The sequence below is a fragment of the Melanostigma gelatinosum genome (assembly GCF_949748355.1).
Source record: "Melanostigma gelatinosum genome assembly, chromosome: 9".
Lineage (NCBI taxonomy): Eukaryota > Metazoa > Chordata > Actinopteri > Perciformes > Zoarcidae > Melanostigma > Melanostigma gelatinosum.
Genome location: NC_136642.1, coordinates 11,908,457 through 11,934,747, shown reverse-complemented (window position 1 = coordinate 11,934,747; position 26,291 = coordinate 11,908,457). Strand labels below are relative to the sequence as shown.

The 26,291-nt window shown below is 42.1% G+C and overlaps 3 protein-coding genes across 4 annotated transcripts in view; 2 read left to right on the top strand and 1 right to left on the bottom strand.

Moving 5' to 3' along the window:
* Nucleotides 1-13,669, top strand: part of adam22 (ADAM metallopeptidase domain 22) — a 54,975-nt gene extending 41,306 nt beyond the window's left edge. Inside the window, exons 15-31 of one of the 2 annotated variants that reach the window (XM_079275358.1) lie at nucleotides 694-793; nucleotides 1,320-1,391; nucleotides 1,721-1,813; nucleotides 2,379-2,459; nucleotides 2,553-2,603; nucleotides 2,686-2,749; nucleotides 2,894-2,999; nucleotides 3,096-3,215; nucleotides 3,436-3,604; nucleotides 4,366-4,477; nucleotides 5,250-5,340; nucleotides 5,545-5,598; nucleotides 6,277-6,384; nucleotides 6,845-6,945; nucleotides 7,122-7,188; nucleotides 10,443-10,566; nucleotides 10,852-13,669. In XM_079275358.1, the coding sequence (XP_079131484.1) occupies nucleotides 694-793; nucleotides 1,320-1,391; nucleotides 1,721-1,813; nucleotides 2,379-2,459; nucleotides 2,553-2,603; nucleotides 2,686-2,749; nucleotides 2,894-2,999; nucleotides 3,096-3,215; nucleotides 3,436-3,604; nucleotides 4,366-4,477; nucleotides 5,250-5,340; nucleotides 5,545-5,598; nucleotides 6,277-6,384; nucleotides 6,845-6,945; nucleotides 7,122-7,188; nucleotides 10,443-10,566; nucleotides 10,852-10,872 (1,534 nt within the window). In that variant the 3' untranslated portion in view covers nucleotides 10,873-13,669. Of the gene's footprint in view, nucleotides 1-693; nucleotides 794-1,319; nucleotides 1,392-1,720; nucleotides 1,814-2,378; nucleotides 2,460-2,552; nucleotides 2,604-2,685; nucleotides 2,750-2,893; nucleotides 3,000-3,095; nucleotides 3,216-3,435; nucleotides 3,605-4,365; nucleotides 4,478-5,249; nucleotides 5,341-5,544; nucleotides 5,599-6,276; nucleotides 6,478-6,844; nucleotides 6,946-7,121; nucleotides 7,189-10,442; nucleotides 10,567-10,851 lie in introns of both variants that reach the window. The other variant, XM_079275357.1, reaches the window with a different exon arrangement.
* A 1,117-nt stretch (nucleotides 13,670-14,786) lies between these two features.
* Nucleotides 14,787-18,730, bottom strand: gtpbp10 (GTP-binding protein 10 (putative)). Its single transcript, XM_079275012.1, has 10 exons — nucleotides 18,631-18,730; nucleotides 17,518-17,711; nucleotides 17,336-17,427; nucleotides 16,954-17,098; nucleotides 16,782-16,855; nucleotides 16,591-16,643; nucleotides 16,389-16,496; nucleotides 16,193-16,270; nucleotides 15,886-16,009; nucleotides 14,787-15,459 (listed from the first exon to the last, which is right to left on the bottom strand). The coding sequence occupies exons 1-10, from the start codon at nucleotides 18,661-18,663 to the stop codon at nucleotides 15,248-15,250; spliced, it is 1,113 nt and encodes a 370-aa protein (XP_079131138.1). The 5' UTR covers nucleotides 18,664-18,730; the 3' UTR covers nucleotides 14,787-15,247.
* A 3,852-nt stretch (nucleotides 18,731-22,582) lies between these two features.
* On the top strand, nucleotides 22,583-24,760 carry osgin2 (oxidative stress induced growth inhibitor family member 2; the record flags this gene model as incomplete). Its single annotated transcript, XM_079275936.1, has 5 exons — nucleotides 22,583-22,718; nucleotides 22,882-23,018; nucleotides 23,097-23,288; nucleotides 23,412-23,503; nucleotides 23,590-24,760. The coding sequence occupies exons 1-5, from the start codon at nucleotides 22,652-22,654 to the stop codon at nucleotides 24,758-24,760; spliced, it is 1,659 nt and encodes a 552-aa protein (XP_079132062.1). The 5' UTR covers nucleotides 22,583-22,651.
* Between the last annotated feature and the right edge of the window lie 1,531 nt (nucleotides 24,761-26,291).

The following is a 26,291-nucleotide window of genomic DNA, read 5'->3' as shown; positions in this document are numbered from 1 at the left end:
AAAAGCATCGGAGTGGAAACAGGACATTTGATTGTGACAAATTTGCTCAAGTACCTCAGAAGTAGTTTGGGCTTCATGTATCATGTAGCTGGATTATTTATGTTGTTACTGTAAGTGAATCGAAGCAATCACACTGAGCATTTAAGAGTTGATGCGTGTGATTTCTGTTCTGTGTATTTCATGAGAATTTGTTGAATATGGATGTGATCATTTTAGTATCACATGATAATGCAATAATAAATGTTTTTGTGAGTCATCCACAATAGTTCATTTCTGTGCCAAATTCATAAATGCATTTTAGAATCCATTCCACATCTTCCACATCTTCCATGTGATCCTCACAGTCTTAGCTCTACTGTATATCTACCTCCATGTTGTAGTAAGGATCTCCTCTGAACTGTGAGTATGGTAAACCTGTGGTAAAATCTGAAATATTCATGGCACAGTGTAAGAAATACAAACTTTATTAGATATGACAAACCTGACATGGCATTGTATGCTGCACTGAAATTAAATGTGAGGTATGAAATATCAATTTGTGCGGGCAGAAATGTCAAAAACTATATTTTCTCCAGTGTCTGTCCTGTACTTTGTGTTTGGGGAACAAGCCCCGTCTGTCCCAGTATTATCTGAAAATGCTCTCTGTACTGTATCCACGGTAACAGCATAATATGCTGCGGTTGTGTTGAACAGTTTCTACCTGCCCAAGAGGTTCTCTGACTGCAACGTGGAGGAGTACCATACCTTTCTAAACAGCGGTGGAGGAGCCTGTCTGTTCAACAAACCTCTGAAGGTACGTCACACTCGCACTCATATACATGGACGGATCCATGGGCCCCTGGGCACAGGCATGTAAAGGCCCCCACTCTTGCTTCCCCTTGTAGTGGTTTCGCATCTCTTTTTGGTTGTATTGCAATTCTTTGTGATTGTTTTTATCTCTTGGTTTGGTTGTTTTGCATCTTTTTAGTAATTTTGCATCCCGTAATAGTCCTTTTGCATCTCCTGGTTGTCGTTTTGCATCTTTTGGTAGTCGTGTCTCTTTGTGATCTTTTTTTGTCTCTTTTGTTTTGTATCTTCTTTTGGTCATTTTGTACCTCTTTTTGGTAGTATTGCATCTCTTTGTGATCATTTTGTGTATATTTGTGACTTCCCAACAAGAAATGTTCGCAGTAACTTCAAACAGAGACTGTGAGGCCCCCTAACCTATTGGGCCCCCGGGCCTCTGCCCGGTAGGCCCGTTCAGTAATCCGTCTATGCTCATATACACACATGTGTCCTCTTAGTAGATTGAAAATGAATTCTGGCCTTCTTCCCCTCAGCTTTTGGACCCTCCGGTGTGTGGAAATGGCTTCGTGGAACCAGGAGAGGAGTGTGACTGTGGCAGCCCAGCGGTAAGCTGCAGTACTGTAGATGACTGGATGCTGAGATGTACTGCCCTAAAGGGTTAATCCAAGGTCCAAGTGGTGGGCTAATCACCCAACAACAAGACCACCGTCTGTGTCAGACTAATAAGAAGTCATTTAAAGTAATGAAGTAATGTCATTGGAGAAATCAAGGCGCTGCATACACACTGATGATTGCACAATTATAGAGTTTGTCCAGAGAGACCTCTGTTTGAATAGATTATAATGTCAGATGAGATAATGTGTTACATAGAACAACTCAGCATGAAATTAAAGGAAGACAACTGAGAGCATTTTCTGTCTGTCTGACTGTTTAGGAGTGTGCCAGCGAGGGCGAGGCCTGCTGCAACAAGTGCACTCTGACCCAAGGCTCCAAGTGTAGCAATGGACTCTGCTGCAACGAATGCCAGGTACAAAACAGGGCCCAACTACACCTTCCATCCTCCGTCATTTTGGGTAAAACAGATGTACTAACTACTCATGGCACCAAGCTGAAGGAGGAGCCCCTGAAGAGTATGTCTTTTTTGGTCCTCATATGGCAATCTCCACTTGAATTTACTTTCATTGTATACTCTGGTTTGTGAAACAGCAAACAAAGAAAACGGATGCTACTTTAAAATCTGGGGCCACCTGGAAGAAGTGACAATACGTTTCAGCTTGTTTTTTGGACAATAAACCAAAAATGTCCTCTTCAATCTTTCCTTTACAATTGACCACAATTGAGATGGTTATGACAGCCTTCGAAGGCTTTCAAATATCTCAAAATGATTGAATGATTAAATGAATGGAGTCTAGTTGTGGATGGGTACACAGACTCGTCATAGATGGACTAATAGTAGTTTGGCAGGTCAATACAACAGAGAGAGAGAGACCACCAACTGTGCAGAGGTTTGACAATTCTTGATTAAGGCCCTGTTCCTCTGACACAAAAATCTAATTACAAACACTCACTTCTTTGATTGTGTGCTCTTACAGATGGAGTTCATGGGAGTTGTGTGCAGAGATTCAGTGAACGGCTGCGACATCCCAGAAAACTGCACAGGCAATTCCAGCCAGGTGAGCATTAACTTCCCTCAGTTTTCTGCAACCGTAACTATAAACGTATTCAGTGCATCACAGAATCTCTAAGGGTTTCTTTGTTATTTGCAGTGTCCACCAAATGTGCACAAGATGGATGGCTACACATGTGAAAAGGACCAGGTGAGATATTGAGATACTTTACATTTAAAAAGTCTGTGACTCTGCAGAGTTGACTTTTCTGACTCTATATTTCTCTCTGCAGGGTCGCTGCTTCAACGGAAGGTGCAAAACCAAAGACAGACAGTGCAAGTACATTTGGGGCGAGAGTAAGTGGAATATTCCTGTGTGCTAATTGAATTATGTTTTGACAAATCTGCAAAAGACCACATGCATTTCTATTACAAGACCTTTACTGGAGATACACTTCTTAAGCTGTCGATATCAATGTTCTTCGTGTTGTGTCTCCCCAGAGGCAACAGCGGCTGACAAGTTCTGTTACGAGAAGTTAAACATTGAAGGGACAGAGAAAGGCAACTGTGGGAAGGACAAGGACACCTGGATCCAGTGTAACAAACAGTGAGTGAATCCTTTCTGCCACTGAATCCTGTGCAATTTGATTATCATCATCTTATTTTACGCTCCCTAATGTTTGGTTACATCTTTGTGCTTCAGGGATGTTCACTGCGGGTACCTGCTGTGCTCCAACATCTCACCTGCCCCGCGACTGGGAGAGCTGCACGGAGGGATGACCTCTTTCTCAGTCGCCCGGCACAGTGCTTCTCTCGACTGCAGGTACACATCATTGAGGAAGAACACATCTTTCAATGCTCACAGTGCAAATCAACAGCCTAAAGAATATCTTTTATTTTGGGACTAGTTTTGTTCCCTAGTTCTGTATTTCCAGCTGTTAAAGACACCGAGCACAGCAAAGGCAACATTTACTGTTCAACTACAATAAAAGTGTCTCATGTTAAGTGCTGTGTGAGTGACTCCGGTGTGTTTTGTTGTTCAGCGGGGCTCACGTGCTGATCGATGGAGACACTGACCTGGGATACGTCGAGGATGGGACCGCCTGCGGGACAGACAGCATCTGTTTTAATCACAAATGTCTCCCCATCCAGCAGTTAAACTTCAGCACCTGTCCCGGGACCACTGACAAGATCGTCTGCTCGGGACACGGGGTACACACAGAGTGAACACAGACACGGGCCACGAACAAACACACATACAGACACTTCTGTCCATCCTGGGAGAGGGATCCCTCCTCTGTTGCTCTCCCACAGGTTTCTTCCTCTTTCCTCCCCGTTAAAGGGGTTTTTGGGGAGTTTTTCCTGTTCTGATGTGAGGGTTCCGGGACAAGAGGATGTCAAATGTGTACATATTGTAAAGCCCTCTGAGGCAAATTAGTAATTTGTGATTTTGGGCTGTACAAAAATAAATTGAATTGAATTAACATACAGAACAAGTGTGCAACCATTTTAGCTATTGTGTTGTTGCGTGAATTTAAGTTGGGTTATCATTCAGAGTATTAACAAGCTCTGAATGGTTAACACTGTTCTTTAATTTCATTTTATGACAAACATATCTGTCTAAGAAGTGTGCATATCAAACTGTTCAACAAAGGGGACTGACCATAAAAACAGTCATTTGTTCAGGTAAGAACATAATGTAAGGTCTAATCTGCTTGACCGAGCTTGCTAACAATAATGTTACTGGTTAAATATATAGTATACACAATTTAAAACATCAGCATTACTTCCTAAAACCTCAAACTACAGTTGGTCTGGAGTAATATATTGAGTAGTAGCACACTATCTATTCACAGGAAGTGTGTATTGCAAGGGTTCAGTGTCCAAGTTCCTGATCTTTTTTTTTTTTTTAATCGGAGACCTCACAGTTCAAAGCAAATTAGTTTTGAACTTTTCTCTTTTTTCTGCTCTAGGTGTGCAGTAGTGAGCTGAAGTGTGTGTGTTACCTGGGATGGGCAGGAGAGGACTGTAACTCGACGTCTCCTCTCAGTTCTCTTGTGGCCGGACCCACTGCTCCAGTCTCAGGTAGGAGACGTGAACATGATTGTTTGTTGCCTCTATCCATTCCTCTCTCCATCTCACGTTTTCTGGACCTTTTTTCCTCCCTCTCCATCCGTTCTTCTGTGCTTCCCATAGCTCGCAACTCTTTCCACCCCACTTCATCGCTTTCATTTCTTCTGTTGAGCTCCCTCCCCTTCACCGATCCCATTCACACATCTTTATTTTGACGCTTATCTTTTTTGTTTCGTTTTAGCGTGTCAGGCTTCACGTCTGCTCATTAAAACCAGCTGCATTTGTATTCACTGAACCATGCATGTCATTCTTTTTGTTTGTCATTATTTTCACACTCATTCTTTGTCGACAGGCTGATGTCTTTGACGGAGTGACTTGAGGTCAGATTTGAGTTCCTTTTCATTGTATCTGTTCTGTCTTTGATGTCCTTTCCTGGTCCATTTCCTCTCTCACCTCAACTTCAGCTGCACCTCAGTCGGCTAATTCTGACCATTATTCAGTTAAAAATCAAGCAGTTTGTAATGTTATCCTGAATAGGAACCTACTGCACATGTAAGTTCCCCTCAGAGTAGTGCTGAGGGCTGACTGCAGTTTGGTTGTTCTCAGTCTTGTCCCCCGTGTTCCCCGTCTACACTTTTCCTGCTAAGTGTACTGTGTTTTTGTGTTCTGCTGCAGTGTTTTGTGGTTTGTGTATCCCCTTGTGCCCACACGATTTCGGGGAAACAAGAGACACACATTCAATTAACACACTTTTGCCCCGCTCTCTTCTCTCCCTCTGTCTCAGGTATCAGCAGTACCAACATCATCATCGGGGCCATCGCAGGTTCCATCCTCGTCCTCGCCCTCATACTGGCTACTACAGCCTGGTGTTACAAGTGAGTGTTCCTGCAGCCAGCCAGTCGTATCTTCTTTTTCCTGTGAATTACACAATAATTTACAAGGGGTAGTGAGTAGATGTTGCTTCATTTTGAGGGGTCACAAGTCAACAATGTTGGTAAATTACTGCTTTTTATGATGAAATACATTTAACAAAAGTGATATTACTGTTGGACTGAGGATACTCGTACTTCTCTTCACAGGAGCTACAAGCAGAGATGTTATGTTGAGTCTGAAGTTCACCGAAGATTCTGCCGGTTTGCTCACTTCAAACTCTAAATTCAATGTGCTCCATTTACGTAGATTTTACACGACATATTTTGAGAGTTTGTGTTCTGTAAATTATGTTTTTATTTTTGCATACAACTAAGTCTGATGATATATATATATATACATATATATATATATATATTTGATTGCAACAGTCCTCTTTCTCTTAAATGATCCGAAACCCAGTGCATCTACATTACAAATCAGCTGTAGGAGGAAAATATTATGTTGACCTGAAAAAGACCAGTGATGGAAGAAGTACTCACATCCGTCACTTAAGTAAAAGTATCAATAGGAGTATTATTTACTCTGGTACTAAAGTAAAAGTACCATCATCAAAATGTACGTAAAGTGTCAAATGTGAACATGTGCATTATGCAAAACAGCCCCACCCAGAGTGTTGTGCCATTATGTATATTACATTATTAGAATATTGTTACAGACGCATCAGTGTGTCACAAGCATTTTATTCTTGCGTTTGGTTGAGAGGAGCTAATGTAATATGTTTTGAGACAGTTTATTCTTTACCATGATATTTTACAGGCTGATACTACTGTATGTTTTGTACACACAATCTTAAACTGAAAGGTAACTAGTGACTGTCGGGAATCTTTTTCCATTTTCACTGTGATTTCGTATCTAAAAGCATTCTCCTGTATTTCCAGGCAATTGGCCCCAGGTGACTATGTAACAAAGCCTGGGGATGCCGACTCCTTTTACAGTGACATGCCTCCAGGTGTCAGTACAAACTCTGGCTGCAGCTCCAAGAAGAGGTCAGCCTGCCTGTCGCATCTGCAGATTTGCGCCCTGTCCTTCACCCCCTCCTTCCCATCCATTTCTCAGAACATCTCAGTGTTTGGCTTCAGGTGTGCCATCTCATCATCACTCATTCATCAACTGGCAATTGTGTGTGTGTTGGGTACTCTTAATCATTGGTGTGTTCATGTCATGCTTTGTTACTATCATTCTGCGAACATTTTGAAGTTAAATCAAAATGTTTTGCTAATGGATAATTGAGCAGAAAATACCCCACTACTCCATTTCTCATATCATGTCTAATTCGGCTGCCATGAAATAGTTTAATAGCTCTTTATGTTACCAATCTGCTGCGACAGTGTCTTTGTATTCAATGTTTCCCACTGCTCTGCTAATGCAACAGGAACAGAACAGCATTGTAAGACAATGAACTGATGATATTCTGTCCGTTGTGCAAATGTGTGTGTGTGTGTGTAGATCTAATGGACTATCCCACTCGTGGAGCGACAGAATCCCTGATGCCAAACACATCTCTGACATCTGTGAAAATGGGCGACCGAGGAGCAACTCATGGCAAGGTAACGCACAAATGAACCACAGGAGGGCTGCCTGCTTCCATTTGTTTTGGGGGAAGATACACATTGTTGTCCTACTCCTACGTGTACTCTCTTCCATTAAACATCGCACCCAGTTAATATTCTACATTGTTTATGCTTTTATTTAAAGTGTGTGTTCATGTTCTGTTTCTGTCTAGGAAATCTGAGCGGTAATCGTAAGAAACTGAAAGGAAAGAAGTTCCGTGCTCGCTCCAACTCCACAGAGTAAGTTCCTTCTGGCAGGTTGGTCATGTTGTGAGGTCAAAAAACATTGTAATGGAATGTGCAGATAAGGAGAAGCTCCAGTGGGAAATAGACTCAACTGTTTTTTCTTTAACGGATCAAGCCGGTGTGAACAAATACCATGAAAAGATCAAAACAAAAAATGTTAAGTCAGGCTCTGAGCACTTACTGACTACCTTGTCTCTGGTACTCAGCGACAAGCCCACTTGTTCCTACTGAATGTGTAAATCATCTATTATTTAAAAAAGGCCAAATATACTCACGAGCAAGTAATGTATTTGTTGGCAACTATTTTCACCTGGATTAATACAGGTTTGGTATATCAAGAGTGTTGACAGCAGAAAGAAAGAGAGAGAGACTTTATTTACTTTATTAATTCTAGTGAGAAACTGTACCATTACAGCAGCAGGATGAATTTATTTCATGTTTTTTTGTATTTCACTTGTTGACAATAACAAATTAAAGAATAATACTGTCCTTATCCGTTAAAGGTGTGGTTTAGCTGTAAAAAAAAAAACCCAAAAAACGATCAACTATGGAGGAAATACTTCTCTCAAATGTTTCATCAGCGATAGCGAGAGGTATAAAGAGTATGTTGCACTGAGCCTTGCAAGGGAGTCAAAAGACAGTGAGATCATGTTGTCTCCTGCAGTGGGAACTCGTTGCTCTTGTCTGGCTTGTGAGGCTGCACCTATGCATCTTTTAAACTTGACTCATCCCTCACGTGTGAGCAAGTATTTGCATACTGTATATACCCGTTTACTGTGAATGAACAGTGGCCTCCCAGCCTGGCGTGTTGGTTGGTGGGTTTGAACGTCCTTTTGTGTGCACCTGTTCTCATTGCAAGCATGAGACTGACTGCTAACTGCCTGGAATGATGTTACATGTAATCGATACGCAACTGAGCCTGAAACACACAACACAGCTGTTTGTGATTTCCATCTGACACCACACACAGGTCTGTCCGTCATCCTCTCACCATTTTCTCAGTTTGTTCAAGATATCTTTGCTCTGCTCTGCTTTCCTAAAATATCTCCTCTTCCTCTCTCCCCCCCCCCCCTACACTTGCTTATTTCTGGAGATTTTCTGTCCTTTTCAATTTCTTTTCCTTCCTTCCTTTTCTCTCCTCCCCCTCCTTGTGTTGTGTCCATCACCCCCTCCTCCTTCCCACAGGTGTTTAACCCCTCGCTTCAACGAATTATATGATGTAACTAAATGGGTAGAAGATGTGAATAGAAACACTCAAGGACCTTACCTTAGGTATTACCTCAGACCTGTACCCCACACGCTTGTCTAGAGACCCCCTCACTTTTGGTTTGATTTGTGGCTTAGTCAAGGAAAGTTACAAGCTCCAATCTGGACCTTTTAAAAGTAAAATCTCAGAAAATAAGTTATCAGCAGCTGGCATGTTGTGACTTGAAGTTCCTAAAAGGGGTCGCTGTGGAGTATTTTTGTAAGTTTTTCTGATTTACATTATAATTTATTATATTTTACGTCATTCTTCCTTTTAGTTTTAGTGAAGACATTCATTAATTTCTGATCGCCTGCACTTTACTTTGCAGATTTTTATTTCTCGCAAATTATTCTGCAAAAAAAAAGACAATGGCTCTTACTGCCTGTGCTATTGTGACAATTATAGTACAGTCGTGTTATTCCTAATTTCTCCTTCTTTGCTTCTCCCCCTCGGCCTCTTGTTGCCTCTGCATGTTGCGTGTTGTTCTGTCGGTAAGTGTCTGTGTGTCGCTCCCGGTGACCTCACGTGCGTTCGCATCAGTGTGATGTCACTGCAGGGCCAAACATTTTGAGTGCTGCGCTGACATCCTCACTGTGCAGCTGTGGGGCGAAATGTAAGCCACCACTCTGATCGTGCCCAGGTCAACAGATAATCAAGAGCCACAAGGTTTGCTTGACAACAACAAGGAAGTTCATTGGCGCCCTGGCTTAGTTGAGCTTTGGCCTCATGTTAACGTACCGACTGTTTCTTCACTTCTACAAGCTAAATGTCACCTTTACTTCAGCTAAATGCTAACATGCTGCTGTTTACCAATTATAATGTTTACCAGGTTAACCATCTTAGTTTAGCATGTTAGCTTGCACATTTTACTAATTAGCACTAAATACAAAATACAGCTGAGTCTGATTCAATTGTTTTTTTAAAGGCTTTTGGTCATAAACCAATTGGACACTTTGTAATTTTGACCTGATGAGTTAAGTGTTAACCAAAGTGGTTACAATAATCCTGAGTTGGACATGAATGTTTGTACCGGCAATCAATCCAATAATCCTCTCACTCAAACCACAAATGTAAACCTCAAGAGGAAAGGTCAGGGGATAACCAAAGTCCGGAGGACATGAATGTCTGTATGAGATTTCATCTGAATTCTTATATATTTTGGCCTGGACCAAAGTGGTGGACTGCTATCCATCGAGCCTAAAAAAAGCCTTAATACTTATACTCATAATATTGTCAACAATTTTGAAAGTGATAATTCATTGTGAGAATAAAATGCTTGTGGAACCAGTGGTCCACCTGCTCCCTCCACTACTTTGACCTATCCAGATATTTCCGATCACCACACAGCAGCGGTGTAAACAAGCTACTGTATATGGGGCCGGCTCTCTGTGGTTTCACTGGACAAGAGCTCTCCCTCTGATTCTCTCAGTCTGTCGTTCTCACCCGGCTCCGGTCTGGTCTGCCGTCCCAGTCGCCCCATCACACTCACTGCTCCCAGCATTCCTCATTTAAACATGCACACACTGAGACAATGTTTCAAGATCACACACAGAAGTTACCTTTAACAGCATGTGTTTTAATGGTGGCTGAAGGTGATTTTCAGCAAACTATAGTCTGTTTGTGTGCCAGTGCCCGTTGATGAAGACGAAGTAATGCTGTGGCAGGATATAGCATGTGAGTGTCGGGAAACTGTGACGATGCCGCTGTATAGAGCTACATGTTGTGTGCAGAGGTTGCCCCTAAGAGCTGAACACTCGTTCATGTTTTTTAACAGATTACATGATCTGTCCGTCTCTGTGCTTTTGGTGAACAGCAGAATGAGCTTTTAAGATCAACCTCTCTCTGTAGGAAGATGAATCATTTGAGCAGCTCAAGGAGGATGTTGCCCAAAGTCACAGAGCTCCTGAATTTCGCCTCATTCATCTGTGTCTTTGGACAACTGAATCCCAAACCAAACATAAGAGGCAATATTTTAATAATGTCACCTCGTCTTTTTCCTCAGGACGCTGTCCCCCGCCAAGTCTCCCACTTCCTCTACTGGATCTATTGCATCCAGCAGGAGATACCCGTACCCCATGCCCCCTCTCCCCGATGACCAGAGGAAAGCCAACAGGCAGAGCGCCAGGGCAAGTATCAATTAGATTATAGATTATATACTATAATACTGTATAATTGGTTGCCAAGATGCTGCATCAGTTGTCTTTTACTATGACACACTACATGAGAACTAGTGTAGTGTGTTCATGGCTTTATAAAGTCTAAACTATGAACACTGAAGGTTACTGAATACTGCTAATGAAGATCATGATTTAAAGAACCAAATCTATGTAAATAGAAAGTCTTTTCTTCCATTTTCTCCTCCCCACCCCTTTCTCTTTTCTGTGCTTTTCCCTTCTTCTTCATCTCCTCAGCTGTGGGAGACTTCAATATAACAGCCTTCTCACCCAGCCAGTCCTCAAGGAACTACACTCGTCTCTCCTTTTCTATGAATGAAAAACATAAAAATGAAACAAAATTGACTCTAAGCGATTTAAGAGAAAGAGAGAGAGAGCCCCCCCACTGGAGTGGAAATAGGCAAAGGTGTGTGTGAGTGAGTGTGTACAAGCATCTCCGAGGCTGTCTTGCCAGACGGCTTCATTCAGCGGATCTCTACAAGACAATGCAGAGTGCCGGCGGAGAAACCATCTCCACATCCACTCCAGAACAGCTGGAGCTCAGACTGAGCTGTTCCTGTCTGCTCAGGCCTCAACTATAGGACTGGAAACCCCTCTACTCCAACCCCTTTACCTGTCCTCAAACATCTGCACAACCTTTACATCCTCTCTTCATCGTATCACACTGCATCTCTGGATTTGTTGGATCATTTTTGACGCACGTGAATCACTGTAGAAACTCCAACACTGTATGCATGAGTCCACCCTGTTTATCAGCAACCTCCTCCTACTGAAAAGACGAGAAGAACAGTGGTCCAATCTGAGAAGAAAGCATGCGAGGGGGCAGTGATTTTAATACCTTCTGTAGGCTTAAATGCTTTCTCACCGCTATAGGTAACCCATATTGTATCACCAGTTAATGCCCATAACCCATGACATGGACCCAACCTGACCCCGTCCTGCCCTTCCTCCCTTCAGTATGTTTGTGCGTGTGTAAATATGTACAGTAAAAACACACACAGAGTATGTTTTTGCTTTTACTTTGAAAGAGGAAAAGATTGATAATTCTCTTCCTGCCGTATTGTGTCGTGGGCAGAAGCGGATCTCTGTCGATAAGCGTAGGAGACCCCGCACTCGTTCTTCTGTCTGTTTCGATCCCTCTGGCTGTTTCCTGTGTGACTGTGAACTCGATAGCTTTTTCCATCCGCAGCAGAATGTAAACGTGTTTTTATATTATCTTAACACTAGTTTCCATCCATCTCTGGGAGAAATACACAGACATCCAGTAATGACTGAGGGAAGTATTGATACAGATGTTGATCGTGGCACATTAAGAATGCTGCTGGAAGCGGTTGTTGTTGAGTATTATTTAGGAAAATTTAAATAGTTTTATGTGTTTGGTGTAGTTGTAGATGTGCCAATTTTCACCCATGGTGGTTTTTGGAAATTTCAAATTGACAATATTAAGATGTTAGTTCCCCCTTGATTCTACATTCGGGTGTTGGGGACCAGTGTGCTCCCATCTTCACTGTGGCAGCACATGAAGTCGCTCAGATGAACGTGAGAATAAGAATAACTTGAGTGCAGTTAATTGCCTTCCTTGTGCGAGGAACCTGGAAACTGATGGAAATGTGCATTTTGGATTTAGCCGTAATGATTGAGATATTTAGCCTTGTAAATGATTAACTATGCTGTACAGTGCTTGCTGTTTAAGCTTGTGAAGACCAACAGCATGACAGTTCTATAATCAAATGATTTTATTTCTCTGGTAGGCTATTTGTGAGACCATAACGGGAAACAAGCATGTCACTGAAAGACTTTTCCCCCTCATTGCCGCTTTGCTGTTGTCTAAATGGGTTCGTGTTCCACAGACTACACTGCTTGTCAGCAAAGTCGGGGCAATTTATGGCAGGATGTTTAAAAATGATTGAGAATGGACTTTTAGTGCTGATGTGTGAAGCCAGTGTAGCTATTTAAGGTTGATTTTCTTGGAAACTGCTCCCATCTCACTCCCCAAAAGCAAGTCCTTTGTACAGTTACAACTCATTGTTCTGCCTTGTGTAGAAAGTGTTGTCTTAAGGCCTCCTGTTAAGTAATTTTACTGTTGTTTAGTTGTTGTTCCGGTGTGGGCACGTATTCATTTGTAATTCATGTTTGCGTTAGGACTGTATCGTTAATACGATCTTCACAGTATTGGACTAATGTTGCTACTATTATCTTTTTTTATTAAGTACCTTTGTAATGTTCACTTCTTTCTCAGCGTTATGTACAGCAACGATTCAAACAGTGATTAAGTGCATTATTGTAATTATGTGTGTTGATGCGTTTGAATGGAGACCGTTTTTTTAAACACATTTGTCCTGAGGGCCAATAGAAGCAGTCGTTCCTTTGGCATGTGCTAATCTGTATCGTATAAGGTTTGGACACACGTAATGTTGTAAATGAGATCTATATGGGCTCATGATTTGCCTTCTACCAGAGCTTTCTTCTTTGCTCTGGTCTTAAAGTATTTGTCAGTGTCGAGTGGCCCAGTTATCTTCCTGGGCTACACCAAGGCTTGCGGAGAGCATTATCTCAGAGCTTTGAGTAATATTTTTAACATCATAATACTGTGCAACAGCGAAACATTTCTCCTGGTGTTATGGACATTGCACTATGAGGACTCTCCGCTCGGGATGGGACCACCTGGACTGCAGTCAATCCTCCGAACATATCTGCTGCGTCTGCCTGCACACGGTCGGACTGACGGATCATAACAGGACCACTCTGGCAAAACATCCCCTCAGATGAGCCGTCTGTCTCCATCTGGCCAGAGACTCGAATGTATTCATGTACCACCCAGTCTCAACCATGTGGTCCCATTCTGCCAGACACATCAGCACTCTGCTGCAGGAACTTTGAAAAAACCCACATGTACTAGTTCAAATCCAAATACTGCAGTTGCTGTCTTTTTTAATCTTTCTTTTTTAATTTTGCCTGAATGCTGTACAGACTGATAATGCAAAAATCAATCCCCATATTTTTTTCTTTTAATCATTCAGTATTGTAATATATTTAATATAAAATAAAACTTTCATCAACACATCTGTCTATGCTGACATTTGTAATAACTACAGATCTGACTTTTCAGGAAAAGAAACAGGTTTATTGGAAAACTGACTTTAATTGTTTTGCATTACGAAGTCCCTCCACGTGCGATGTCCTCCACTGGCCTTATTTTTGAAAAAAATGTGTGTGATAGTCAAAGCTGAAAAACAAATATATTTTCACCCAGTTTGAATAGTGCCATGAATTACACATAGGACGTTTGTAAATACAAAACATAATTTTGCAAGTCAAGAGAGTCGCAGTTTGTTGTAGTACCCTTTAGTTTTGTGTGAAACCGCTCAGAGAACTACATCTCACCAACACCAACATGACCTTAGCTTGATAGCTAGTAAGGTAATTAGCTATGTTCCATGCACAAATGTAACTTTATCTTATGTGTGTTTTATGCTGCGACTATCAGCCGGGAAGAAACAGAACAAGCATGACCTGCTGCTGGTGTGAGCACATCCCGGTACCAAACGCAGGAATCGTAGCTTCAGAGAGAGACGTCGCGTACGCACATTTTTGGTTCTGTAGTTTTTCTAGTTACGCTTTGTAACAGTCCCTACCGACAAGTCATAGTATGGGATGTCAAAACAAGTCAGAGTACAGTATGTCGAAAAAGGTCAATTAAAAAGTCAAAGGATAGTTCGTCGAAAAAAGTCAAAATATAGAATGTCGAAAAAAGTAATTTAAAAAGTCAATGTTATATCATTTAGAATTTTTTTTTTTTTAAGTATGTCAAAAAAAGTAAAAAGTCATAGTATAGAATGTAAAAAGGAATCTGTATAGTATGGAGAAAAAAGTCATAAAAAGTAATATTATAGTACGTCGAAAGAAAGTCCTAGTGAGAAATGTAAAAATATAGAATGTCGAAAAAAGCCGGTCATCAACCCAGGCCACTGAAATGTTACATTTTTTCAAGTGACACATTAAAAAGTCATACGATAGCATGTCAAAAAAAAAGTCATAGTATAGTACAGAGGTATTTAATTATAACTCAACGAGGTCCATTTAGAGAGAATTTCTTCATGCAAAGTTGCCCATCAGCACTCTGCTGCAGGAACTTTGAAAAAAATGTACAAGTTCAGATCTAAATACTGCAATTACTTTCTTTATCTTTTTTGTTTTGCATGTATGCTGTACATACTAATGATGCAAAACCAATCCCCATATATTTTCTTCTTAAATCATTCAGTATTTATATATTTATTACAAAATACAACTTTCATCAAATCGTCTGCTGACATTTCTAATAACTTCAGATTTTACTTTAACTTACAGAGGAAAATAAACACAATACTGGAAAACTGACATTCTTAGCAAACAAGGGACCATTTGCAGCAAAGATCAACTCATGCGGAACTCATAACATTGAAGGTTTTGCCTGAGATGAAAGTCATCCTCCGTCACTTCTATGGACAGTTTGCTGCACAGTTTCACAGGCGTTTCTCAGTGGATGCTTTTTACCAGCCATTAAAGTTCTAGTTTTAATAATGTGTCATCCATCATCGTACACTGTAGGTCCCGAAGACCTACATGTTGAGTTACATGTTGCCCGTGTACATCACAAATGCACATGTGAGTGGTGCCTCAGAGCCTGCAGTCTGTCTTGATGGATGTCTTTAGTTGCCATTACTGCATCTTCATCAAGCGATTCCCGGATGCACCTTTTCAAACGGTCGACACCAAACCCAGTGGAGGCCGAGACAGGAACTATGTGTCTGAAGGTTATGCAGCTCTTCGGTCTCATGTTATCAGGCAACAGATGAGAGAACTCTGCAGGAAGGAAACCAACAGTCCCGTATATTACTGCCCCGTTACAAGCTTTGGTTTCTCTGGGCTTGGATTATGAACTTATTCTGAAAAAAGGCAACTGACTGAATGAGAGGGAGCAGGGAGACCCTTAAGTATGATTTGGCAATTAAATTCAAAATGTCAAAATAGACACAAAATCATGTTGTGCATTTTAACCGTGTTACTGATGTGTCAACCCAGAGCCAAATGGATTGACAGTGTATGTGTGTGTGTATGTGTGTACAAATTGAGAAAGCTTTTGCTTAAATGGAGGTGGATCCATCGGGTCTAGACATGGTCTCGTGCAAAAGAGTCCATCTTTAAATACATAATTCAATTTGCATCATAATTAAGTTAAACCTCATAAAAAGGTACTTAATAAAATAGTGAAGAATCCATCAGATTTACCATCTGGGTTTTGTAGTTGCTCCTTCAGCTCTGCTAGGTTGTCCTCAGCGTCGGGAAGGTCCATTTTGTTCACCACCAGCAGAGCAGGCTTCGATACGAGCTCCTCTTTGTACAACTCCAACTCCTTGAGGCCACGGCGAGAGAAGAGGAGGAGATGATGTTGAAGGTAAATAAATGGTGTGCATGTGGCGGAAGGGTCCGGAGTCAAGTCGTAAAAAAGAAAATGGTAAGAAGAACAGCTAAAAATTAGAACTTTCTTGTGAAAATCACAGGATACACTTTGAGTCTTTCACAATATCACTCTCACCTTGGTGAGAAGTTGAACAGCTTCAAAGGGCGTCCTAAACTCTGTTTTACTTGCCAGCTGGAAACCGCAAACATCTACCTGCAGCCAGACAAAGCACAACCAAATCAAACTACATCATCAACATCAGCTAGTGATTCTGACTGCAATCAAACATATATCGTAGGTGTCAGCGCGTGTACTTTCTGTTACTACGTACCACAAACAGAAGCTGCTTGGTCCTCTCAACATGTTTTAGGAACTTGTGACCCATGCCTTTGTTTATGTGAGCTCCTTCGATCAGGCCTGGGAGATCAGCAACAGAAATCTATAAAAAGTCAAAATTAGAACACACTCAATGAGGGGAAACCACCAACAAGAAATCAATTAAATGGAAAATACACTAAAATGCATTGAAATACCTGTTTGTGATCTTCATACATCAGTTTGCCGATCTCCGGCTTCAAAGTTGTGACTGTGGAATGAAGATTTTCGAAATGCCACTGAATAAAAAATATTCATCGCAGCATACTATTCGATTCAGACAGCAATACACGTAGACATAAGATCACAAAAGCACAGTTTGCACGTGTGTGTTGTATTATGTACTCACAAGCGTAGTCGGCAACCTGAGGCGTGGCATTAGACATGGCAGTCAGAAGAGAAGACTTTCCTGCATTTGGGAACCTGATGGTGAATCAGCACCAAGATATCGGATATTTAAGAAAAACATTCGAGTCTCCACTGAAACGTACCATCGTGTTGATGTGTATTCCTGCTCTCACCCGACAAGGCCCAGGTCAGCGATAAGTTTGAGGTCCAGCCTTATGTGTTTGGTCTGGCCCTTACTGGGCTCAAAAGCAGAGCGGAAGGAGCCTCCTGGTCCTCCTTTCGCCACCATCAGACGATCCCCCTCAGTATTCAGGTCCCCTTGGAGGGAGAGGGGTTGAAAAGATTTGAGTTTCTACTGCAACATCAGCTGGCTATGCTACTCCTATTTGATGATAGATACTCCACGTTTTAGGCCCAAATGATGTACTTTACCCCATAAACATACAACCTTAAAGGCTTCTATAAGAAAATAAAGTGTAACATTGTCGCGCTGACTACTCTGACCATGCGTTGTACACAACGGGGGGAGGTATTTCAAAAAGAAGTCTGGCATACCAACTATTTTGCCATCATCAGTGGTGACTGTGATACCAACAGGAGCCAAGACCTCCTTGTCCGTCCCCCTCTCTCCTTTCAGTGCTCGGACACTGTGGATAAATAAAATGCACACAAAACATCTTAATGATAGCCAATAACAATAATAAGAGATATTCTGACTTGTATTTGTAAAAGCAAACCTGCTGTTGGCTCCGGCTCCACCTACAAATCGTTTGTGGGGGTACTTGTCCTTGATCCTCTTTAAAGCCATGTTCTTTGTAGCCACCACCCAAACATCTCCCCCGTTCCCTCCAATTCCCCCAAGACGGGGTAGACCCATACCCCCACCGCCTCCACGGACATACAGACGGAGGTTATCCACAAAGTTACCATACTGCAGGAGGCAGAAAAGAGTGATTAGTGATAGAGACAGAAGACTGGGAGGAAGAGATACGACTACATTTGATCACGTTTTTTTTCTTTTCATCTCCCCATCCCTCTGTGAATCAAATCAAACTTTATTACAGATTCAGGGTTCAGATAAGAGACATACTTTACATATAAATGACACTTGGATGTGTGAGATTATCGTACTAATATTGAATATGACATTCTTACAACTTAATTGTTTTGAAGTAAAAGCTATCGTTACCTAAAAAATGAATGATTCCATGCTGTCCATCTCTAAAAAAAACCAATCCCAAATCAAGGTCCACTTTTTTTTGTTTTGTTTTGCACTTTCTGGTGCTTCAATTGTATTATGGGATTGTTTTGAAAGACTTTTATTACAAAGCTCGAAAATGCTTCACGCTTAAATCTTAAACCAACAGGGGTGAGAAACAAATCCATCAACAAATCCATCTATGACGGTTCAAAGCTCAGGGGGACAAAAGCTAGTAAGTGGACCTTGAACTGGGATGGTTTTATTAAACATTTATTATTCATAACTTATATTTAAAAAAAACCGATTACTCAACCAAATGTCAGAGATGACACAAACGTGTAGTATTTTAAATTCCTTGTTGTTAATGCATTTTACATAAAATTAACATGTCAGTCAGCCAACAGTAATGCTCGTTCATCCTTATACTGCTCAGTCACAGATGAGTTGGACCATATTAAGAGAATACGAGCTAGAGATCATCACACACACACACACACGCGCACACACACGCACACCAAGTGAGACAGTGTTGATGTGTTGACCAGCTATCAGCTAGCTTGTCAGCCAATGTCACTGCTACGGTTGTTAATAAACAGACAGTGTTGAATTGTCTTCATGAGATTAAAATGACGTCTGCCTCAATACTTACTTTCCGGAAGCAGATTCGACTTAACTGGACCATCTTCAGCGGCGTGTATTGCCACTTGTTTGTGTTGTTGACTGAGCTAACGGCTAGTCGACATGTGTTTGTGTGAAGGACCGGAAGCGTTGGATTCCTCTCTGTTCATTGGATAATGACGTAAAGGAGGCGGGACTCCGCAGGGGTGTGTGACAGCAGCCGGGACATTGGTCCTGTTTTTGCATATAAACAAAGAGTTACACCAAAACGTGAGGATGATGCTCCTTTATTTATACAGCAACACGTTAGATTCAAAGTGCAGAACGCACGAGGGCTTGTCTGCTGTATCCAGCTGACTTTTCACAGCTTCCATACATTTAAGGTAAAATGAGTTGTTTTCAACCACCAGTTCTGATTACTGCTTCGTCTGCACTTCCTTTACTCCATAAGGAACAAGTTGTTCTGCCACTCTGCAAGTAGTTTTGCTACTTTTTCAGCAGCTATTTTCCTTAATAGAGTTCACTGCGAGTTCACATCGAGGACACAAAGTTCATATGCATATTTTACCATGACATTACATAGCTCTTTTCTCCCTATACCGTCCAAATTTACTCATGAGCATAAGGTTAGTTAGTTACAAACTTAATGGTCCACAATGTGGAAATTTGTCGTTGACTTCACTGTACTGCATTAAACAACACAAGACAGATTAATGAAGACAGACATTGGGGCATAGCCTCAACAAACAACAAACATGACTGACTTACTTACTTACACATACATAAACTTGTAAGTTTCCCCTAAGGGGCATTATATGATGAAAACATTCAAAGCACTTGGATATGAAAACATTTTAAATCTGTAATTTAGTTCAAGTTACACCAGCAACTGCATCATCAATAACATTGCAGCTATACTATTTTAGGATGAGTGACACAGGTTTGACAGATTTCCATGAGTAGAAAACGCACCTCTGAATCCCTTCAGTCAATTGTTTGTCTTATTACCTGGCGGATGAAGTAGGTGGGGTCATTTACAAATGTACATTATGACCATTGCCTTTTAAAGTCTCTGCCAATCACAAGAAACGTCACTGACACCGATACATTGGATTGCATTACATTGTAAGATATTCCTGTCATTTAGTCCCCCCCACTAGTTCGAACTTAAGTAATTAACTTGGTGTAAGATAAAATGTGCAACATTCTCATTGACAAAGAATAAAAGGTACAGTTTTAACACGCACTATACTTCTTGTAGTTTTTGCTCCAGAAACAGTGGAACCTGAGGATTGCAACATGCATCAGTTGTTATTCAAAGTCATTATTTTGAGAAAGTTTCTCATTATGATGACTTACAGGATCTCTCCACGTCAAGCCCACTCATTGAACAGCAGAGTGTCGACGGCGCTGTGATGATGCTGGGAGATGCTCTGATCTTCCGTCTTTCTCCGTGAACGCGCGCACGCCTGCCGGTGCAGAGATGCGCATGAGAAGACAAAAAACAACCCGTTTTCTCTCTCACTCACGCTCTGCCATCAAGACACAGATAAGATCTACCTCTGGGTCTATCATTTACAGGCTGCTCCGGCCTGAGTAAACCACATCTGTTTGGATTGAACTGCACGGAGGTAAGTGTGTGTCTGTCTCTGTGTGTGAGAGATGACGAGAGAGAGAAAGAGGTTGGCTTATTATCTCATGAAAGAGCCCGGACAGTTCCTCCCACCGGTGTCCGTCTATTTATACAAACGCAGCCGTGGGTCGTGATAACAGGACGCAACTGACATACAGAGATACATCACAACGAGGTAAGAGATCGTGTTCTTGGACAAGTATTGCGGATGCCTGTGAGTTTGACCTAAATTATGCAATGATGGTGACATAGCCGCTTGCTGCATGTGCTCCTTGTGCCTTATTCGGATGCAGGCTGCAAGGACCGCTGCTCGGAGTCAATAGTATATGGTGGGAGGTTTTAACCCATACGGATGATGTGTATGGCGCTGAATCAGACTGCTACATCATCCAGTTTCTCCAGTAGCTACTACTGCAGCAACAACCACACACAGGTCAAATATATATATATATATATATATATATATATATATATATATATATATATATATATATATATATATATATATATATATATATATATATAATATACACAATATCGAGCTGGTTTGAAGTTTTGTAACTGACCTGCAGGCTGCTCCATGCAAATTAGCACAAGTTGCAAAGATGAGAGTGTAGCTGTAGGCCTGCGGAAATCAAACGCACCTTTCAAACAGACCCTGTACTGAATCAGAAAAAAAGAGCAAACCTGATTGAAAGGCATTGCAATTTTCAAGCATTCCATGGACAACTCTAAACGTCAAATGGGTATCATTTAGTTTAATCTGTTTCCCATGTACTTCAGCCTTTAGGCTAAATCCACATACTCCGGACTCTATGTCCTAGAAAAGTGTAGTCTGTCCTCTCCACATGCGGCACAACGCGCACATGTAGGCGCATGCAAGGGCAGGAAGCCAACAAATCAAAATACTAGCAACGACAGTGAAGTCAACATTTCTATTAGGCTCATATTTTAGCGATGGATGTCGTGTTTTCCTCCCACGTAGCTCGGATGATATGCGTTTTAACTGTGTATTACTTTGGTATTAAAAACAGCTTAATCAAATGACAAAAAGCACACAAAGTACAGAAACGTATGCTAATTAATTTATTCTGCATCTGTCACCATTATCTCAAAAATATAAAATCTTATTGTGAAACAACATTATTAACAGTATTAACAGTAAACAGCATCATGTGGATTAGATGGGAGTTTTATTTTGGTACACACTGATTTAAAAATGTGCAGTTAAAATTATTTAAAATTCAAGCAAAACAACAGTTGGTCACAACTGTTGTTTTGCTTGAATTTAACACCGGTGGGAGGAACTGTAAACACTGTGGGGTTTGTCAAATTGACCAGTGGAATGGAAATACCAGTGTCAGCCTGCCAACTGGGGGCACGACATTCTCCATGCAGGGCAGTCAATGTGTGGAATCCCAGTGCTTTCAATGAAAAGGGTAAACACGCCAACGACCAAAGACAACAGTTTACAGACACAGGTCAGACAGGGAGTGAGGGAGGGAGGGATGGAGGGGTGCATGTGAAATGAGGCGGACTTTATTGGTAGCAGGGAGACATGGGGGTTTTAAGGGAAGTGAGCCAGAGTTTTGGGATGTAAGACAAAGGCAGTGTGGGCAGTGTTTTGGATAGTATGAACTATGAATCTGGGGCAAGTGGGCACTGTTTGCTGTGGCAGGTGGGTAAAGTTTTGGCGGGATTGTCTTTGAGTGTGTGTGTGTGTGTGTGTGTGTGTGTGTGGTAGTGGTGGATGGGTATGAGAGGAGGAGGAGCTCTGTCAATATGCCAGGACCACATTCTCACCCTGGTGCCGGTGAAAGGGGCAGTAAAGACATCAACAGGCCCAGTGGGATTAGGGCCCACTCGGAGGAGTGATCAGGGGGGATTTGCTGCCCGGCGGGCACACAATGGCACTGTCGCGTAACACACAAACACACACTACACATGCTCAATGGCAACGTTTTACAAACAGACCCAAGCCTATATAAATCTGATTAGAATTCCCTTTTGTTTGGGAAGCGGCACCAGGGTTTACAGAGACTAGCCTCGCCACAGGCCATGTTTGATAGGACAGGGGGGTGTGGACGTTGGCGGGACGGCAAAGAGAAAAGAAGGGGGCACGTTGTGCCGTGGCGGGAGGGTCATGGCTGTGTGTGGAAGCACAATAACAGGATGAATAACGTTTTTTCCTCGCGTTGGGTGTGTGAGTCAGCTGATGATGGTGGATGGAGACAGGATCTAAGCTGACATGAAATAACAACAACAACATTGGCAGACACAAAGATAGCAAGCCGGTGTTCAACGCACAAATGAGCCTTTGCTTTTAGTGGAGTATCAAATAGATGGCTACAGAAATGTCTAACTTTCTTCTCCTTTCTATCATTCCTCTTCAGTGCCGGCTCTGGCCCAGGCTGCAGCCATGCCTCTTCTGGAAGAGACCACTCTGCCACAAGAGCACCCGCCCACTTTCCCTGTGGTTATCATTGGTAAATATTTTGCTCTTAACCTCTTGACCTTTAAGGGTTTCATGTTGTTACTCCAACTTAGCCCAAATACTGCACACATAAAACATTAAAAGCTATTTTCTTTGTCTAACTTACTGGAGATCCTTTGTGATGCTCATCCACCCAAACCTGGATCTGTTTTCAGGTAACGGCCCATCAGGCATTTGCTTGTCCTACCTGCTGAGTGGACACAAGCCCTACCTAGATACAGCAGCTGTGCACCCAAACCCAATACTTTACAGGAAACTGCAGGAGACCAAGCACCTATCCATCACTGAACAGGTAAAAACACCCATTAATTCCTCGCACATATGATCACAGTCACTCAGGTGTGTCATGATAATAACTTGTGTTTTGCAGGATCTGGAATATTTAAGTGAAGGTCTCGAGGGGAGGTCAAGGAACCCTGTAGCTGTGCTTTTTGACACACTTCTGCACCCCAATGCTGACTTTGGCTACGAGTTCCCCCCCGTCCTTCAGTGGAGGAGGGACAAGAAGCAACACATCCCACATCTGGTGCTGGGGAGGGCAACGCCTGGAGGTGCTTGGCATGTAAGATACATGGTTTAGTCTGCTGCACTCTTGTACCTATCCATATTTCTCTATCAATCGTTTTGTTCTCTGACATTGCATTCTCCCCTACCCTTCTTCTCCCCCCCCCCCCGCCCCCCTCAGGCAATGGAGGGCTCAATGCTCACTATTAGTCTTGGCATCTGGATGGAGCTTCCCGGGGTTAACTACAGGGACTTGACCAACGGGAAACACAGGTATTGAGAGAGGTTGACAGCAAAGACATGGCTAAAGTCTCAGTTCTCTGCTACCACTTTCCTCACCATCTATCTCTTCTCTCTAGGGATGTAACCAGTGACAGAGCCACCCCAGAGGAGATCTCATCCTATTACCGTAACTATGTGAAGCTAAAGGGCCTTCAAAAGAATTTTGTTGACAACACCTACGTGACCTCTGTCCAGAAACTCTGCCGGGGGCACGAGGCGGAAGGTCTGGAAAATAGGCACAGTGATCAAGGAGATGGAGGGGTGGGAGAAGGGTTTGAGGGAAATGGAGTTGAGTGTCTAAATAATGGAGGAGGGGGGGCTCTCTGGGAAGTAAGGGGATACCAGCAGGTGCAGAACAACACTCATGTGCCCTTCTCTCTGTTTGCTGAGAATGTAGTACTGGCCACTGGTGCGTCCGATTCGCCAGTTCGATTAGGCGCAGAGGGGGAGGACCTACCATTTGTATTCCACAGCATCTCAGACCTGGGTTTGGCCGTAAGCCAGAGAAAACTGGATATGAACTCTGATCCGGTTTTAATTGTAGGTGCCGGTTTAAGTGCTGCCGATGCAGTTCTGTGCGCTTGTAACAGCCACATCAGAGTGCTGCATGTCTTTCGTAAGAGCGTAGACGACTCAGACCTCATCTTCAAACAGCTGCCCAAGACCCTGTACCCGGAGTACCACAAAGTCTACCACATGATGTGTTCTCAGACCTACACAAACGTGGCTCCCTCCTCTGCTTTAAACAGACCCCAGGCAGTAAGTATTGCCTCTTCAGTGTGTGCCAAGATGTGCCCAAAGCCCCAACTTGCCGCAGGTAACATGGCTGGTAATGGCAGCGTCAGCCTGTTTCCTGACTACACCAGTTTCCCTGAACACTGCTTGGTGTCCTTCCAGTCTGACATGAAGTGTTTGCTGCAGGGGAACAACTCCCTCAAGGCATTCAAGATCTCCATGGCTCTAGTGCTGATCGGGACAAACCCAAACTTGTTTTTCTTAAAGGGCCAGGGCCAGTACCTGGGTCAGGATCCAACAAAACCCATCTCCTGCACGCAGAACCCCATTGACATCCATCCCTACACTTTTGAGTGTGCCAAGGAGCCAGGTCTGTTCGCCATGGGCCCGTTGGTGGGAGACAACTTTGTTCGCTTTTTGAAGGGCGGCGCTTTAGGCATCGCCTCGTGTCTGCTGAAGAGACTCAAGAAGAAAGGGACGCTCATCAGCAATGGAGGGAATAACTTCATTTGAAAACATTTTGGAGAAAAGAGCAATACACGTAGGTCGTAGGAAACAAATTTCCAGCTCTCTCACCAACTGATATAAAAGTTGAAGGGGAAAACAAGAGTTTTAATGTTTTAATCACTTAGGCAGTTGTTTTCTCTCATCAAAGCTAAGGCATTGTTACAAATCTCTGAGACCAAAAAGACAGTGGATGTACACTAATTTGTTTCTAAAGAAACAAAAGACAGCTTTCAAGAGTCTTGTCGGACTTCGTAAGAAGTACCCAGAAGTCCAAGCTACCATGTGCCAATGTTTTCTCGTAAATCTGTAACCTCACAACTGAATGGGACCTTATTTTCATCAGGGTTATTCATTCGTTCACCATGTGTCTTTCAATCCATTGACGAACAGCAGTTAAAAGTAGAGGCCATTGCGCTCATTCTCCATGCAACTTACAGCTATAGCTGTGTAATTGACTGAGACTCGCAGAGCAATCTGTGGTCCCGCTGACAAAGTTACGATCATCCGAACTCCAAACTGGAGTGGTGAGTAATTGCCATTGTGGACGCACACAAGCTTTATCTCAGAACGTGTGACCCAACAAGTTGATGGCTAAGCAATCTTAATGTTCCTGATTATTCTGAGCCAAACATTTTTCTTTAACTTCAGAGGATTCTTTGTTTAGCTGCCATTGTTGGTAGCTGAAGCCATATACCTAAAAAAGTTATAAAAAGTTGCTTTGGTTATAGTGCTACTGAAAAGCTTTCTATGCAAACAATTTCACTTTCAGATCTGAATGTATTCTTGGAAACCCAATTCTACTGTTTGGATTCAAGTATCCTGGCAAAAAGATATGATCATTAAAGGATCACTCTGGTGTTTTACATTTTTCTTCTTTCATTTATTTCCATACAACATGAACATTGTCAGATGGTACTAGATTTCTATTCAGAACAAAAGCTAACTTGGTGGCACAAGAGAAAACTAAATGCACATCGTCTTTTTCACCGATGCTTGCTATTTTTTTTTTCCAGAAAGATTGTGATTGTTTTTTCTTTTGGCAGCCGACTTTGAATTCTGAGACATGGAAACCTCTCATCAAATGAAACCATGCTTTTAATTGTGTTACCCCACAAAGATACGTTTAGACAGAATATAGATGGGCATGGTGTTCAATGAGAGGGTTCTTTAGCAGGAAAATAAATATTAGAAAAATGGTATAAAACAGGAAACACCAGTGTGGTCCTTTAAATTAACAATTACATTATGACTAAAACAAAGTTATACAATTCTTGCCTTCACAATCTGCCACACATTTTCTTGTCATCTTGACTTTGGCCAGTTCGTGGCAGCTCATCTGAATCTAAACCAATATAGATGCACATGAAGAGAACAGGCTTTTTAAAAAGACAAAACTGAAAGGTACACTTGCAGAATACCCATTTTTACAATCATACCAACTAAATTATTTACTTTTTATAATTTTAGCAAACCAAATCTGAGCATCCTCTTTGTATTGTTCGAATTACATTGTGCAAATTCTTTCTTCAGCATGTTG

Bases quoted from the DNA above. Each gene is read 5' to 3' on its own strand.
- gtpbp10 (XM_079275012.1), bottom strand. From the start codon at position 18,663: ATGGTCCAGTTAAGTCGAATCTGCTTCCGGAAA. The intron at 17,712-18,630 runs GTAAGTATTGAG...TGCCTCCTGCAG, and splicing joins GTCGAATCTGCTTCCGGAAA to TATGGTAACTTTGTGGATAA. The intron at 15,460-15,885 runs GTAAATCTGATG...TCCTTCCTGCAG, and splicing joins GCAACTACAAAACCCAGATG to AGTTCTCTCATCTGTTGCCT.